An 18,241-nucleotide genomic window follows, 5' to 3' on the forward strand; every position below is an offset into this window, starting at 1 on the left:
ATCTCTTTTGTGTGGAAAGCAGAAAAACATGAAAGAGTGAAATCTATGAAAAAAATTATGCAGGAAATAGGTGCTCAAAAGTGATCATCATTCATCACAATCTGACGCACAACTCTGTCATGATGCACCACATGCATAGTCACAAAAGTCTGTTGTGAAGGTCTGCAGACTGCACATGTCTTGTCAAGACTGGCGTGAGACAAGAGAGCATCTAACAATCCAGAGCATCTAAGAATCTGTGATGAACTATACCAACAGAAAGAACAGGAGTACTTGTGGCACCTTAGAGACTAACAAATTGATTAGAACATAAGCTTTCGTGGACTACATCCGAAGAAGTGGGCTGTAGTCCACGAAAGCTTATGCTCTAATAAATTTGTTAGTCTCTAAGGTGCCACAAGTACTCCTGTTCTTTTTGCAGATACAGACTAACACGGCTGCTACTCTGAAACCTATACCAACAGAGAGATCAGCAAAAGCAGGCTAATGTCTGATGGTAAGATTTGTGCAGAATGTACATTCTGCAGCAACAAGCTTCCTAGGAATGCCAAGAAAAAAGGCATCTCTATACTAAATTAGATTAGTTTTTTTAGGAGAGCACATCTTTTATGCATGCAATTATGAGTTTTACCTTCCCTGAAGTACTGTTTGCAGTTCCTTTATGAACTTAATGTAATGTAATATAGCTCTGTATTTGGTAGGATATTATATCACTTATCCAAATTTGGGAGATTTCCATGCATATTCTCCAGTAAATTCCACTTCATCTAATCCATTTCTGATGGTTACTGTCTTGGCTGATACCAAGGAATGAACCAGGGACAGCTAGAACTAAAAGCAGAAATTGTTACAGCTTGAGCTAAGTTTTCTAGTTGAAATCTAGAACAGACCCATGTCTTCTATGGATTGGGTACAGAATGGGAAATATAATCTTCACTGATCATTGAGTTGCATAACATGTCTAAGTGCCTCCAAAACATTTTTTCCATAGTGTAACATACTCAAAGCACATTTCTTTTATTGTAGAAGAAGTGGAATTCACTTTTGTAATGACATTTGTGGAGTAACCGATTTCTAGGAGTATTTTGATATAGTATGAAAGTAAAGAGCCACAAATGTCAATGGTTTAAAATATCTCACAAGTTTCCTGGTGGTGGTAATTATTTCTGCTACAGATGGTTAGCTTGTTAAGCATTCTGCATGAAAAACTGTACTGTTTGTAACACACAAAGTTTTACATGTGAGTCATTAAAAGCTGGGCTATTACTTGTAATAGATATCTTTCCCCCTCATCTTTACCAAAACACTAGTCTCCTTTTCCCAGACCTAAAAGTAGTTCTATATCCAACCCATCTGTCTTGATGCCCTCTGCCTGTATAGTTGTGCCTAGGAAAGTAAATATAGGGTCTGACTTGGTACAGATATGACAATTTCCTGCATGTCCTTGGGAGAACTTTTTGAATTAAGTTTAAGTATTTTTGGTGTCCATTGTTTTAAATGCAAAGTTTATGTATCATTATGTGTGGTTCCTGTATAAGTTTGCTCATGTCCAACATGAGTAAAGACCTATGCCTACACTTAAGAATATAAGAACGGCCATACTGGGCCAGACCATCTAGCCCATGCTGTCTTCTGACAGTGGCCAGTGACAGATTCTTGAGGGAGTGAACAGAGTAGTGCAATATTGAGTGATCCATCCCCTGTAATTCAGCCTCAGCTTCTAAAGTTGGAAGTTTAGGGACACCTCAACAGATGTTTTCAGAGAACTACCCACAGTTACTTCAAGATTTTTCTTGAGTGGTAACAGCTAATTTAGACCCCATCATTTTGAATATATACTTGGTATTATTTTTTCTAATGTGCATTACTTTGCACTTATCAACATTGTATTTCACCTATCTTTTTTTGCCCAGTCATCAGTTTAGTGAGAGCGCTTTGTAACTCATCGCATTTTGCTTTGGACTTAACTATCTTAAGTAATGTAGTAACTTCTGCAAATGTTGTCACCTCACTATTCTCCTCCTTTCCATATCATTTATGATTATGTTGAACAGCACAGGTCCCAATACAGATCATTGGGGGACCCCATTATTTATCTCACTCCATTGTAAAAAATAACCATATATTCCAAACCTTTGTTTCCTTTAACCTATCTTTTAACCAACTACTGATCTGTGAAAGGAACTTCCCTTTTATCCCATGACTCTTCCCTTTGCTCAATAGCCTTTACTGAGGAACCTTGTCAAAGACTTTCTAAAAGTCCAACATGACAAAGTTCCTCCTCTATCTTGGTGGGTCCTGCACTTATTGGCAGATTTTCTTGCCACCGAGATTCACCATGTGGGTTGGGGAACAGCCTAGAGAACTTCCCCTCTGGGAGAACCCAGAGTCCAGGTCAATTAGGAGGTTTGGGGGGAACCTGGGCCTGCCCTCTACTCTGGGTTCCAGCCCAGGGCCCTGTGGACTGCAGCTGTCTATAGTGCCTCCTTTAACAGCTGCAACTGACAGCTACAACTCCCTGGGCTACTTCCCCATGGCCTCCTCCAAACACCTTTTTTATTCTCACCACAGGACCTTCCTCCTGGTGTCTGATAACACTTGTGTTCCTCAATCCTTCAGCAGCATACCCTCTGCCTCTCAGCTCCTTGCCCCTCTTGCTCCCAGCTCCTCACACTCACACCACAAACTGAAGTGAGCTCCTTTTAAAACCCAGGTGCCTTGATTAGCCTGCCTTAATTGATTCTAGCAGCTTCTTCTTAATTGGCTTCAGGTGTCTTAATTAGCCTGCCTGCCTTAACTGGTTCTAGCAGGTTCCTGATTACTCTAGTGCAGCCCCTTCTCTGGTCACTCAGGAAACAGAAAACTACTCATCCAGTGACCAGTATATTTGCCCTCTACCAGACTCCTGTACCCCACTGGTCTGGGTCTGTCACACCAAGTATACTGTATTTGCTAGATCACGCTTGTCCACATCCAAAGAATTCTAATAGATTGGTGATGTATGACTGCCCTTTACAAAAGCTGTGTATATATACAAAAGCTGTGTTGACTCCTCCTCAACATACCATGTTTATCTATGTGTCTGATAATTCTATTCTGTTCTATACTGTTGTTTCAACCAATGTGCCTGGTACTGAAGTTAGACTTACTGGCCTGTAATTGCTAGGATCACTTCTGAAGCCTTTAAAAAAATGGTGTTACATTAACTACCCTCCAGTTATATGATATAGAGGCTGATTAAAATAATATGTTATATACCACAGTTAGTAGTTTTGCCATTTCATATTTGAATTCCTTCAGAACTCTTGAGTGAATACCATCTGTTCCTGGTGACTTATTACTGTTTAATGTATCAGTTTGTTCCAAAACCACCTCTACTGACACTTCAGTCTGGGATAGTTTCTCAGGTTTGTTCTGTACAAAGAATAGTGAAAACTGATGCAGAGAATTCATTTAGCTTCTCTGCAATGGATTTATCTTCTTTGGGTCTCCTTTAGCACATCAATCAGCGAGTGATCCCATTGACTGTTTGGCAGGTTTCCTGCTTCTCATATACTTCAATATTTTTTGTTAGTTTTTGTGGTATTTAGCTAGTTGCTAATCAAATTCTTTCTTGGTCGGCCTTCTTATATTTTTACTTCACATGCCAGAGTTTATACTTTTTTTGTTTTACACATGTTGTACTTAATTAGATTTCCCTAGTGCAAGCAAGACTGAAGGACTGATAACAGATAAAAGTATTCATAGTTGTTTATAGCCTGATCTTATATGGTACACATTCAGTAAGTCCATAATCTTGGGGAGTGTAGAGTGTGACCACGCTGCAGAATCAGTTCTATTCTTATGCCTATCTCTTTGAGATTAAATCTGGGGACTATCTCATTTAGTACAGGGGAATCTTGGGTGTTTTAGGCCCAAATTAATTTAAGCAAGGTAACCAGCTTTTTTGCAGTTCCACTATCCAGGATGGTGGAGAAATAAGCTGTTCACGCTCAAATTTCTAGTAGATTGTGGGAGAAGGAGGTAGTGATCCAACTAGCTAATCTCAACAAAGAAGATTGATGTACAGGTGAGCCAGTCATTTGTCCTGTGAAGACTTCAGAAATGCGGGTAATAGGGGGCTATTTAACCTTTTTTTTTGCCAGACACCCTGCCTTAAAAATCCAAGTGGGAGTGGAGGAACTTCAGCACCAAGTTGGATCAGGCCCTTAAATGGGATTTGAGGGACATGTGCACCTCACAGTTCAGAAGCTGCATGAGAAGTAAGTGGGCACTTTCACATACACACACACACAGGATCCTCAATGCAGTAAAAGAAAACAAAGCCACTTCAGAGCTGTTGAACCTTGCCATCTTGGTTTTATAGTGCTTAGGGATTACAAACCGGCAGGTTCAGTTCTTAGAGGTTCATATCTGTTATGGTTAGCATGTGTTTGTCGTGCCACTGGAAGTGAATGCCTCTCTGGAAGCACTCTGCCCTTTGTAGGATTAAGCCTCAGTTAATGGGATATGAGGGTTCTGAGAGACTCTCAGGATCTGGTCATTATTACGTGGTTATAAAGAGCACTTCAGAAACCTGTTCACTTCTTTCACTACACAGAGTAAATAAAAATTGTAGCAAAACCTGATGATCACAGTCATAATGTTAAAAATAAAGCAAAAACATGACATGGAGGTGGAATCGGATATGCATAAGAGGCACTTTTACAACAGGGCAAATATAGCACTAATTTCAAAGGAAGAGAGCTGCACCTATATTACTACAAATCTTCTGTATTGATATTCTGACCATAATTCTAGCTTCTATATAGTGTAAATATAATATCACTCTAGTGGGGTAATCACCTTTCCAAGAGCTTAATCTTTTCTTTTTTTTTTTAACTTGGCCCTGAATATTAAGAACCTCATCAGAAAATCCTAATTCAAAATTGGCTGTTAGGGCTTTTATATCTCTGATTGGATTCCGGTTTTTGATGATGGCCATTTATATGTTGAACTGATGACTGCAGCATTATGTAAGCAGGTGCATTCCTTGCTGTACAATATCTACTAGCTTCAACAGAGCTGGGAGGCTGGTATGTGAACTCTGATGACAACTGCAGTGGAGTTTAGAATACCACCCCCATAATCCTTTGCATGTGTATCTTGAGGGGATAGTCTAGGCCTAAATTAGGAATCTAAATATATAAATGTAACTAAATAGGGATCAATGAGAAAACCTAGGAGTGTCCTAGAAATAACATTGCACAAGAAGGCTGAAGGATTTCTTACTGTTGGTCAATGGAACATAACTTGTCATTTATCACTCTCACTTGGAAAACTAAAGCTCTGTTTCATTGCTAATGATGAGTGAAATAAGAGGATACAATTAAAAAAAAAAGAGAATTTATACTGAAGTATGAGAAGAAAAAGAGATTGCATTCTAAATATAGTAGATAGGACTTTGATATCTGCTATTTGTCTAAAACAAGTTCTGCATGCTCTAGTTGGGACATTCTCTTAGGATTTTGATATCTTTTAACTGTAAGGCACTAGGTGCCCTAAGATATTTAGGAATTTTTCTTTCATAACATCAAGTTCCAAACAAGTGATGAGACAAAAGTGTTTTGTGTGTGTTTGCTTTTTTAAGTTATCAAATTATGAAAGTACTGTATGACAGGACTAAAAAATCAACCTGGAAAAAATAGCTTTTCCACAAAGTAAATTTGTTTGCTTGTTTGTGTTTGCAGAATATGTCAGTGCTTATTTTTTGTTCTTACTAGCACAAAACTGAAAATTATACAGATAAAATTTAAGAAACCTTTCTGAATTGACATTTCAAGATCTCCGAATTTTAGTTAATTCTTAATTTTTGCTTTTCCTTCCACTGTCAATTAAATAAATTATATATACTATTTATTTTTGTTATTTTTAAATCCTATCCTAATAGACAATACTGGGATAATCATTTATACTATGAAACTGTTGAAAGATTTTATAATACAAAGTGTTCTACAACGGACAAAAATATTGAAACCAAAATATTGTTCAAAACTTGAGGTACTGTATGTGCTTCAGGGATTCAAAATGAAGTATTGATTATTTATCTTTTCATTTCAGTTTTCTTAGATTAAGGGTCTTATTTCTCAATTCCAGGAGCTGATGCTGTGGAGGCCCAGTGTAAGAGATTTGAAGTGAGGGCAAGTGAAGGTGAAAAGGTGCTGTTTTCTGCAGATGAAGATGAGATCATCATTGGAGCTGACAGACTCAAAGTAACAGGTAGAGTAACAATCAGGTCTCTAAGCAATATTTGTTTGTATTTTTAATGAGCCTGGTGATAATTTTACTTAATGAACTTGTATCTCTCAAACTTTCATAAACTCTTTTCCCCGTGTCAATGAATGGGTGTATAGGGACAGATTCTTAGCATTAGCAGGGAGTGCTTGAGCTGTTCAGAATAATCTAGGATGAGCAACCAACAGGTGCTGCATAATGTCATGTATGAAAGACATTTTCTAATGCTCAGAATAGGATGACCAGATAGAAAGTGTGAAAAATCAGGACAGGAGGTGGAGGGTAATAGACGCCTATTTAAGAAAAAGCCCTGAATATCAGGACTGTCCCTATAAAATTGGGACACCTGGTCACCTTAGCTCAGAATGAATGTCTTTGTGACCAGAGTTGAACTTAGAATGATGTTTATATGACCACAAACTGTATATGTTTCATTTGTAACAGGGATGATTTTATATGTCATCATTAATAAAGCATTGATTTATGGTACATGTACCATTTTGAAAGGTTTTACTTACATAATGCCCCCTCCTAATTGTGTAAGAGCTGCCATTACATAGTATGTTTTGCAGTTCTTCTGTCATGAAAATGTCAAATCTAATATCTGTATTGCCAAGTAGTACTCCACTAAAGCAGGCTCACCTTGAATTTGAGAAGGGGAAGCCTATTTCTGAGCTGAACCTTAGTCTCGTTAATAGAAGAATTAAAAAGAATTCTCACTTGGGAGGCAAAATACCCAGTTTTGGGCAAATCTGTAAGACATGTACTATCAGTGTAAAATAGATTACCACTAAAGCATCTTTATGCATTCCTGAACATCCATACCTAGAAGGTGCATCAATGCATTATTATATACTTGATTGTAGTGCTTGGTGAGCCTTATAAGGCTCAAATAAGCTAGGTTTAGTTTAGATAAGTATCTAAACTTTCAATACTTACAAAAGCCTTATCCGAACTAGAGCTGGGTCTGAATTATGAAGTTCTAATCCAGAGTCAGATACAAATCTGAACTTCCCCACAATTCAAGTATGTTTGGACTCAGAGTACCAGGTTAGTCCACATTTAAGAGAAGCTTGAATTACAAAGTTCAGATTATGATTCCACTTCTCTAAAATTCAATGGGATAGTTCTGTTTTGAGCCCATATTTAAGTGGAGTTATCTGAACCTCTTTTGTCTGTAAAGTTAAACTGTAAATCCCTTGCAACAGTAGGCTTTTTGTGAGATTTTAGAAACTACTACTACTTTACAGTCAGGCCAGATATATCAAACTGGTTTTCTCATACTATTCTACTACTTCTACTTCCAGTCCAGACTGGATCCAGGAAATCCAGAGGCTCAGCCTGGGGGATGGAGAGGGGAGTTAACCAAACTTTCTTTTTAAGTATCAACAAAGATGTCTGTTTACAACAATATTGATTAATAGGTAAAGAATTATTTTTTTATTCACTCCTGTTCTTCCATTCCTACCTGATCTCTACTTATTTTTCACAGCCCACGCTTTTCTTCTCATGCTGGTACTTCATAATCAAAGGTGTTCACAGTAGACAATTTAGAAATGCCGTCCAGTGAAGTAGCATTAATTCCATCTGTTTACAAGAATGGGGGATGGGGGGGAGGGGTTCTTTATTGCTTCAGAGGAGCTCTTCACAGATAGAAGTTTTAGGAGACTTTTATCACAATAGAGGAGACATCGGAAGAACATTAGAAGAAAAAGGCAGAATCATCCTGGAGCCCCACTGGGATCCAATATCCCAGTCAGATTATTAAATATTCAGATATTCAATCTTACACAATTGACACAAGCTTTCAAAGCAGCTATTAAAAGTGAACAAAAGAAAACACATCTGACAAAGGACATAGAAGTGCTAGAGTTGTCACCATTAGGGAAACTAATTATGTGCTGTAGATGTTATATATCTTTTGAAAGACTTTGAAAAGCAATTTATTGTATAAGTGAACCTTAACTTCAGTTTATATGGCTACATTTTCAAAGTGGCTGAGTTTAAGCAGCTCCCATTGACTTCAATAAGACCAGTAGGGAAAATCAGGCCAATAAAATTGTTCCTTGTGACAAAGGATTTTTTTTCTTAATTCATGAAAGAAACCAAAATGAATATATCTAATATTAAGCAAAAAAAACAAGTATAGTTTTTTAAAAAAAATACTGAAGATTTTACCTTACCCACAAAGGCCAGGAAAATTTGAGATAATGCTGCTTTGACACCTTTAGCTGAGTTTCAGGGATTACTGTATATATATGGTCCTCTACCACAGGATCTCATGATATTAGAGTGAATTGAAGTAGCTAAGGCCTAACGTTTATCTGTGTATACAATGGCTGCTAAGTGCAAACTGATTCTGCAGTCACTTATGCACAGGCTTAGCTTTACTCATGTGAACAGTCCCACTGAGTTTAATGGGAACTACTCACGTGAGTAAAGCTGAGAATGCGTGTAAGTGTCTGCAGGGTGAGGGCCCAAGAGAATACTGCATATACCTTGATAATGCTATCTACTGGTACTTTACGCAATAGAAAAGTTCTCAAGTTTCACTGCTTTATGAAATAAGGGCCAGATTGATAAACATACTCATCAGCTCCGATTGTTTTCAGTAGGAGCTGCTGAGTGCTAAGTACATTTGAAAAGCTGTCCCTAGGTATGCAGATGGATCTTCTCTGGAACACAGGTGCAGATTCACTAACTGATCATAGTGAATGAATTTATAAAACAATATAGGGGTGTGCAAATGCTGGAGACAACCTGGGTAAATTTTGGCCTGTTTGTTTTTATTTTTGGAACAATCTTTTTGATTTGTGGGAGTTTGGATATATTGGAGCTTGCTAGAGCAGGGTGACATTTTTCGAAAGCATAGTTTATTTGCTAAATAAATGCAGTTTAGTCAACCTAAAACTATTTGTGATTTTGACACAAATTTGCTGAACATTTTGGGCCATGAAAAAAAAGGGATAGATTCACAAAATGGCTGGAGAGGAGGTGCCCACCTTATAACTAGGTTAGAACATTCACCTAGGATGTGGGAAACCCTGGGATTTGAACCAACATCTCCCTACTTCCAGGTGAGTGCCCTAAACAACAGATTATAGGCTATTCCGGGCTCTATACATTCAACAGAAGAGACCGAAAGCAACTCAGCTTATGTAAATGATTATATATTCTTTGGAGGAGGGACTTGAACCTGGACTTCTCACCTCTTAGGTGAGTGCCCTAGCCACCATACTATGGCGTGTCTGTCTGTCCGTCCATCCATCTGCTCAGCCCCTCCCCCCCGGACAATTCAGCTATTTTATATAAAGTGGAAGAACTTTTGCGGCAGAACTTGAGAACTCAACCCAAGAATAATATATAGCCTGCTGATTAAGGCATTCACCCTGAAGGAAGGAGGCCTACCCTCCCTCTTTGGAGCAGGGATTTGATCCAAGTCTCACCTAGCCCTTTAAAAATGCTTGGAAACAAAACATTTCAGGTTGAACAACATGCATTTTTTGGCCCAAAACAAATGTTTTTTGATTCACTGAATTTTTGGATTTGGTTTGGTCTGAACTGATTTTTTTCTCAAAGCCGTCAGTGAAATGAAAAATCAATTATTCTCCAAGCTGTGGAGATGAATGGTAATTGTACAGTACTAGTCATTGATGGAAAGTGTTAGTAGGGCATTTTCTAATGCAGCAGAGTCCTTACTCTTGCTATGGTGTCGTTTAGCATCCAAGTTATTTACTGATGACCGAGATTTTCTGCTTATGTTTTTTAGCTTGAGGTGAGTATTCTTGGGCTTTTTGCTTTCTTTGGCTGGTATATCTTGGCTGGGTGTATGTGACAATGCGGTTCTGGCGGAACCCAACTGAGAGCGCCAACTCAGGACAAATTGCTAAAATATTGCAGTTACAGCCCAAGGCTGGGGTTTTTCCACCTCTAAGGCAAACCAAACCAGCCAGACTAAGACTTCGGTCTCATCCCACTGGCTAACCGCAAGTCTCACAAGCAATCTCCTTAGACATTCCAGTTTCCCAGTATTACCACCAGTGCCACACGTTATGGGGACAAATGGTTATAAAAACCAATACCCCAGTAAAAGAAAAAGGTTCTCCTGATCCCAAAGGACCAAGCCCCAGACCCAGGTCAATATACAAGTGAGACCTTACCCACAAATTACGCTACTGCCAATCCTTTAGAATCTAAAATCTAAAGGTTTATTCATAAAAGGAAAAAGATAGAGATGAGAGTTAGAATTGGTTAAATGGAATCAATTACATACAGTAATGGCAAAGTTCTTGGTTCAGGCTTGCAGCAGCGATGGAATAAACTGCAGGTTCAAATCAAGTCTCTGGAATACATCCCCAGCTGGGATGGGTCATTCAGTCCTTTGTTCAGAGCTTCAGTTTGTAGCAAAGTTCCTCCAGAGGTAAGAAGCAGGATTGAAGACAAGATGGCGATCAGGCATCAGCCTTATATAGTCTTTTCCAGGTGTAAGAACACCTCTTTGTTCTTACTGTGGAAAATTACAGCAAAATGGAGTCTGGAGTCACATGGGCCAGTCCCTGCATACTTTGCTGAGGTACAAGGAGTATTTGCCTTCTCTCAATGGGTCCATTGTATAGCTGATGGTCCTTAATGGGCCATCAAGCAGGCTAGGCAGAGCTAATCTCAGCTTGTCTGGGATGTTACCCAGAAGCATAGCATAAGTTTGCCATACAGACAGTATAGAGCCAATATTCATAACTTCGACTACAAAACTGATACACACATATAGACAGCATAATCATAACCAGTAAACCATAACCTTGTCCTAGACACCCCATTTGACAGCCTTTATACAAGATTTGGATGCCACTACAGGACCTTGGTTGCAACAATGATCTATATGGTCCCAGTTTATGTCAATAACGTCACAGTGTAGCACCAAACTCCAGACCTTAAAGTGCTGCTATTTACTAAATATATTATCTCTAGTTCCCATTGCCTCCTGTGCCCTACCTTTCTCAATGTAAGGACAGAGCTGTGCGAAATATACATTGAAGTGTAAAACTGGTTAAAAATTGTGTATGTATAGATAGGTGATTGCATTTATTTACAAACTTAAAAACTCACCTATTCCTGTTAGAAAAAAATCATTAAGGGTACTACACTGTACACAGAATCTTCCCATTTTCAGATGTTAATGCATGAGTTTTTAAGAGAAATTGGTCCCATTTTCAATTTAAAAAATACTTTGCACCAGAACATGCAGCAGTTTGTATTTTCACTTTTTTTAGTTAAAAAAAAAAAAAGCCATTTTATAAACATTTCACAAAAAGCAAAATGTGTGCATGGAAATCAGATAAAATGAAGCGAAGCCTATATATATATATAAAATGATGAGGCCTAAATTAGCTGTTATCATTGTGACAGACCCAGTCCAGTGGGGTAAAGGAGTCTGGTCCTATTGGGATCAGGAAGTGGGCGGGCAAAGCCCGCCCACTGCTAAAGGGGGGGTCCTCAGGACCTGGAGACCAAAAAATTACGGGGGACAACTAATAAAGGAACAGGGATAGGAGTGAGGTCAAAGGGTCAAACGAAGGGAACCAGATAGGGACACCGAGCAGAGAACCCCGGAAAGCGCCCACTGCTCCTCGAAGGCGTCAAGGAAGCCAGTGGACGCCGGCCAGAGGAACTCTGCCCGGATACGTGAAAGAACGGAGGACCTGAAATACACCCCCCAGTCACAGGAGACTCCATCGGCCAACCTCCTCACTCTGGTTTTATAGATGGCCAGTTTCGCTAGGGCTAGGAGGAGGTTGACCAGGAGGTCCCACGACTTTGTGGGGCGACAGATAGGGAGTGCATAAATAAAAAGGTGAGGAGAAAAGTGCAACCAAAATCTTAACAAAATATCCGTGAGGAGCCGGAATAGGGGCTGCAGCCTGGCGCACTCCAGGTAAACATGCTCCAGGGTCTCCCTCATGCCGCAAAAGGGGCAGGTGTCTGGGATAGGGGTAAACCGTGCCAAGTACATGCCCATGCTCATGGCTTCGTGAAGGAGCCGCCAACTGATGTCCCCGGTGGGCTTCGGGATCAGAGGTGGCAGAAGGTCCCGCCACTTCGAATCAGGGCGGGACGTGAGGACGAGGACATGAAGAACATGGAGCATGAGCATGTATAGATGTTTCCTTGGCGCGGTCCGGAACAGAAACAGCTGCAGATTGTGCAGCTGGCTCATGTCGAATGGACGGGGAGGGGGCCGGTTGGGTCCACAGGGCAGGGGCCCGATGAAAAAATCTGGAGGGCTCGGAGTGGAGGGTGGACGGGGCGTGCCCTCTCACAGGACCCGGTCGAGATAGTCCCGAGCAGCGGGCGGCAAAGCGGCCCTCACCTCCTGAAGTACGCTCTGGGGAGTACGAGGTCTGGAGAGCCCCATGCGCTGAGCGAGCATCAGGGGATCCAGCCAGTGTCCCTGGTCGTAGTCCAGGAGGTCTCTGATTTTGGTGACTTCTGCCAGGACCAACCTCTGGCGCACCATGGGGGACTCCGCCACCTGCACATGAAGCTGGGGGTTGTGTAGCAGGGGCTCCGCGAGGAGATCTGCCCCCACGGTGGCCGCCACGGACCTGTATCAGAGGGGTAGCCGTGTTAGTCTGAAAAAACTGAGAACAGTTTCCAGGTCCGGAGGAGGTCCTGGTAGAAGACCGGCAGCCCGGAGAGGCCTTGCGGAAGACCTCTCGGATGGAGACAAAGGAGCTGCCGGTCATATTGGAGCCCTCGGAAGCAGCGCAGGAAGGCGTGTACCAATACGCTCCACGCCAGACTATCTGCACCATAAAGGAGCCTCTGCAGAGAGAGGCTGTCACGGTGGCTAGATGGTGATCTGAAAAAGGGGCTGTCCGGACGCTGGAGGAGTGGGCCCGTGAAAGATGGAAGCGTGACAAATACATGCAGTCCAACCGGGAGTGGTGCGACCGATGGACCTCCACCCGGACAAAAGTGAATGTCGAAACGTCATCCGGGTGGTGGTCGCGCCAGACGTCCACCAGGAAGTGATGTTCTACGATCTCCCGGAGGACATCCACAGTAGCCGGGTGCTGCTTGGTCCCAAAGCAGTCCCATTTCTCGAGGGTGGCATTAAAGTCCCCGCCCAGGACCAGGCACTCGCGAGGATCCAAGGTGCCGAGGAAGGCGGACGCCTGCTTATAAAAATGCAACCTCTCCTGGCCCAATGTCGGGGCGTAAACGTTGACAAGATTGACCACAAGCGCCTCCATGTGGACCCGGAGGTGCAGCAGGCGGCCCGGCACAGCCTCGGTGACCCCCAGCACCTCGGGCCGTAGGTCAGGGGAGAAGAGGGTTGCCAATCCAGCCGTACGAACTGTGAGGTGGCTAAAGTAGATCCTGTCCCCACACTCCAGCCACCAGCTAGCTTCAGTGGCCGGATCCGTATGGGTCTCCTGCAGGAAAATCACAGCGTACCCCCCCTCCCGAAGGAAGGAGAGCACCTGGCTCCTGCGGAGACCCATCCTACAGCCCCGGCTGTTTAATGTTGCGAAGATGATTGATGCCATAAGGAGGGTTGGGGGGAATTCTCGCCGGCAGAAACGCCCACGGACTCCGTCGGGCCGCGCAACAATCCGTGATCTACCCCATGGGCGATTAAGGAGTCACGGAAGAGGCGGACCCATTAGTAAGCCGCGGCGACCTGCCTCCCTGTCCTCTTACCCTCCCCCATGAGGGCCCTCGTGGCCCGGAGGATCTGATGGAAATCCCCCCATCGCTGGAGTGCAAGCTGTACCTTGTTGCGGGAGCCACAGATGTCCTCAAGGAACTCCCATAGCTCCTCTCTCAACGTATGGGGGGGTGGTGTTACTGATCCATGGCTTTCCCCCAGTGGGGCCCTGTCACAGCCCCATGGCCCATCGAGCCGGGCAAGCAGGGGGCAGACCCTCGACGTGGCGTCTGATGGGCTGGCAGCACGTGGCCTGCCTCAGACCCTGACTCAATGGGAGGCGGTGGAGGGAAGATAGCAGCCCCTGGTGGGTCGGGACAGGGAAAAACAAAGGCCGCTCCTTGGGGGTCATCCTCTGGGATATGGAAGGAGACAGCCCCAGGGACAGCAAAAGCATCACGGGAACTGGAGGGGACAGGGACGGGATCGATGTCAGGGGCAGGGCTGGAGTCAGGAATAGGGACGGGAAGGGGCGATAGTGGGATCGGGGGCCCCAGCAGTCAAGCCACTGGGTGGGGGGTGGCACCCCGCAAATAGGCTCAGGGATTTGCGGGGAGGGAGAGGGGCCTTTGGCGATGCCGGGTTCGTGCCCCAAGGCAGATGGTAAGGCCACAGCATCCATAGGTGGAGAATCAACGATGGGGCCCCCACCCGGGAAGGAGGTCGGCTGCCCCGAGCCACGAGGGAGTTCCCTGGCGAATCGGGTCCTGGCCGCGTGGCACTGGCCGTCACCTCAAGAGGCTCGGCAGCCGCTAGCAGGGTGCCATCTGCGGCCGGGTTGGTGGAAGAGTCCAGGGGCTCCTCGGAGGTGGGAGCGGAAGCAGTGGATAAGGGGACGGAACACAGGGAAAGGGGGGCCAAGGCGAGGTCGTTCAGATCGAGGCCCACTGGCAGAAGGTCATCCTCCCCCTGGGTAACCGGGGTCAGACTCTGGGCCTCGATCTCCTCATAAATGGAGGGGAGATCACCGTCCACCACCCCAGGGCTCTCCCCGCTAGCACCCGAAGCAACGCTTGTCTTGGTGCTTACAGGGGCTTCAGATTGTAAGGGGGCGAGAGGGGCTCCATCAGGGGCTTCCATAGGAAGGAACTCCGGAGGAGGGGCAGTGCTATCCTCCAGTGCTGCCACGTCTTCCCAGCCAGCAATGGTGGACAAAATCCACCCGGGGGCAAAGCGGAAGGCTCGACAGCAGTGCCGTCTTTCCTGGTCTTCCGGGGGACTTCCACATCAGATGGGAGGAGCGGAGCTCGAGCCTTCCGCTTGCCCCGCTTCCCCTGTGCTAAGGACCAGCCCTCTATGGCATCATCTGGGAGCTGGCTAACAGGGGTTGGGTCAGGGAGCAAGGGCAATGGCTCAGGGAAGCAGGGAGGTAAAGGTGGGGCAGCATGTAGGAAGGAAGAATCCCCTTGGGGCGGGCTCTCTGCTATGCCCGGCAGTATCCCTACCTCATCCTGCTCCACAGGCCCCGCCAGATAGCAGGCAGGAGAGGCGAGGCCCTCCCGCTCATCTGGGCGCACTGGGGGAGATACCCCTTGGGCCCGAGCAGGAGCTTTGGTGGGCTGGAAGGAGGAGGGGTGGCTTCAGGCACCTGGCAGCCAGGGGCGGCGGCGATGACGGGGCCGGTGCCCTGCCAGGGCTCGGGGGTCCCGGATGCCCCTCCGTGCCGGGCCAAGGGGCAGTCCCTCCGGATGTGCCCCATCGCCCGGCAGAGGTAGCACCGGGCCTCCCCCGTCGAATAATGCACCTGGTAGCAGACCAAGAAGGTCCCCTCAAGCGCCTCTCCGTCACGTGCCGGCGGCGGCAGTTGTAACTGTACCTGCCAGCGGAACGAAAGGACATGACGGAGGGCGGGGTCTTTGCAGCCCAATGGGAGAGGGCTGACCACAGAGATCGGCCTCCCCAGGGCAGAGAGGGTGGGTAACAGGGCGGCATTAGGAAGGAAAGGAGGGACAGAAGTCAGGACCAGTCGGACACCCAGGTCTTCTAGCGGCTCCAGGGGGATGAACACACGCCCCACCACTAGGCCCTTCTCTACCGCCTCCTGGGCGGCGGCCTCTGATGCTAGGAAGAAAACGACCTTTCTGTACATCTTGGAGGCTGCCACAATGGCCGTAGGCCCTACCAGCCTCGCCAACGCCCGCACGTAGGTCTCCACTTGGGGAGAGGCGGGTACCAGGAGGCAACGGACGCCGTGCTTCCTGGTCAAGGTGGGGAAGGGGCCCGGCCGCTATAGATGGTAGCGGAGGCAGTGGTCAGTTGAGATGATAATGCAATGGCAGGCGGGGGGATCGCCGCCACCTGGGCGTACGCCCCAGGGGCTGGGAGAGGGACGCCCACAGAGCTGGTCGAGGGAACAGCGGGGAGGGACGCCGCGGCCGGTGGCAGGGCCGCAGCAGTGAGGGCAGCCCCCGCCATGGAGGGCCTGGCCTTTTTGGTGGGGCCTTTTCCTTTCTTTGTGCCCTGGCCCTTCCTGCTGGCTGGGGGGGCTCCCCAGAGTCAGAGGCGGCGAGGGACGTGGCAACAGCGGAGGTCACCTCGTTACCCGCCACTGCCGGCGCTCCAGCAGGGGCGGTAGCAGGTGGCTTGGCAGCGGCGGTTGAGATAGAGGCTAGGGGGACGATGGTGGGGCGGGTGGAGGAGGGGCAGCAGAGTTTGCTCGAGGAATCCCACTCGCCTCATCCCCTGCCAAAATGAGGACAGGGGGAGGACAAACACCGGAGGGGGGCAGGGAAAGGGGAAGCAGGTCGACCACTCCTCCCCGCTAGGCTGCAGGCAGGGGAGGAGGGTGCCAAAAAAGGAGGTGGGCTGGATGGGGGTGCTATCAAGGGCTAGGGGTCAGTCACCGACTCGGGGAGGGTTTCCGGCTCCTCTAGTCGCACCAAGGAAGGGGGACATAACAGCATTGGGAGGTACAGTGAGACAGGTTCAAACTAAAATGGGGAGGGGCACAAGCGCATGGGAGGGGACATAGGCGCACGAGGGGAGGGGCTAATCAGGGCAAGGGGGCTGCAGGGGGAAGGGAACAACCAGGCTGGGAGTGGGGCAGGGGAATCACGGGGCTAGCTTCCGAGGCTGGGGTGGGTCAAACAGAGAAAGGCTGCAGAGGGCAAAGGCGGGGCAGGCAAACAAACGGGAGCTAGTGAGGGGCTGGGGCAAGGGAAAGGGGCAAAAGGCTGCAAGGGGCAAATGGGTAGGCAGCAGGGGCAAAGCTGGGGGCTTGCTGCAGGGGGGAGGGGATTAGTCCAAAAGGGGGGGCACGTGCACCCACGTGTGCTTGTAACAAAAAGAAAGTCTTTTTAGGTTGGCTGCTACTTCAGGCCCAATGGTAGCAACAGGGCGTAGCAAGCCTAGGTGAGCAGCTGAGTCCCAGAGGCAGGAGCTCGAGGCAGATGGTGAGTAGCCAGTGGGAGTGGTGGAGGGGGCAACAATGATGGTGGTCGGGGGGGAGACACAGATGGACCAGGGGGCAGGCTCCATGCCACACCCCCTGTGTCCCCACAAACACAGTCTAGACTTCCACCACAAGAGCACAGTTCAAAAGTTACTCAGTCCATGAGGGCCCCCTCCATGGTGGTCTGTAGAATTCCTACGCACTCTCCCACTGGCAGATGGTCCTCTTCTTCTTCTCCTCCTCCTTGGGGCTCCAGCAGCAAACACAGCAGCTTTAGGTGGCAGTCTGGTGGCCAGCAGGAAGGACCCCTCTCAGGTGGTGGTGGTGTCGGGGTGGTGTCCACAACAGCACGAGCAATGGCTGGGGTCCCTCCCTCCCCTCCTCTGGGGAGTGGGCCAGCAGGCCTCCCCCCCCCCCCAAGGGACTGTAGCTGGAGCAGCAGCAACCAAGGGTGCGGGGCTCTAGCAGCCAGCCATCAAGCAGGTAACAGAGAAAGGGGGCGGGGTCTGGCTCAGCCAGGGGAGTAGCTGGAGCAGCAAGAGCAGCAGTTGTAGGGAGAGCCCAGAGCTTAGTAGCAGGAGCAGCCCCCTACCTCCCTCCTTCCAGGCCAGAGGGCTACAGGAGAGTGATCTATGGGAAAGATCTATTAGGGCTGGTCCACACTAACCCCCCACTTCGAACTAAGATACGCAAACTTCAGCTACGTGAATAACGTAGCTGAAGTCGAAGTATCTTAGTTTGAACTTACCACGGGTCCACATGCGGCAGGCAGGCTCCCCCGTCGACTCCGCATACTCCTCTTGCGGAGCAGGAGTACCGGCGTCGACGGCAAGCACTTCCAGGATTGATCCCAGAAGATGGATTGC

At 46.7% G+C, this 18,241-nt stretch overlaps 1 protein-coding gene across 1 annotated transcript in view; it reads left to right on the top strand.

The window, feature by feature from the left end:
* SGCZ (sarcoglycan zeta) overlaps positions 1 to 18,241 on the top strand; it is a 401,035-nt gene that overhangs the window by 296,288 nt on the left and 86,506 nt on the right. Inside the window, exon 4 of the mRNA XM_034772405.1 lies at positions 6,136 to 6,258. Coding sequence (XP_034628296.1) covers positions 6,136 to 6,258 — 123 coding nt within the window. The remainder of the gene's footprint in view (positions 1 to 6,135; positions 6,259 to 18,241) is intronic.

Source organism: Trachemys scripta, chromosome 5 (assembly GCF_013100865.1).
Source record: "Trachemys scripta elegans isolate TJP31775 chromosome 5, CAS_Tse_1.0, whole genome shotgun sequence".
NCBI lineage: Eukaryota > Metazoa > Chordata > Testudines > Emydidae > Trachemys > Trachemys scripta.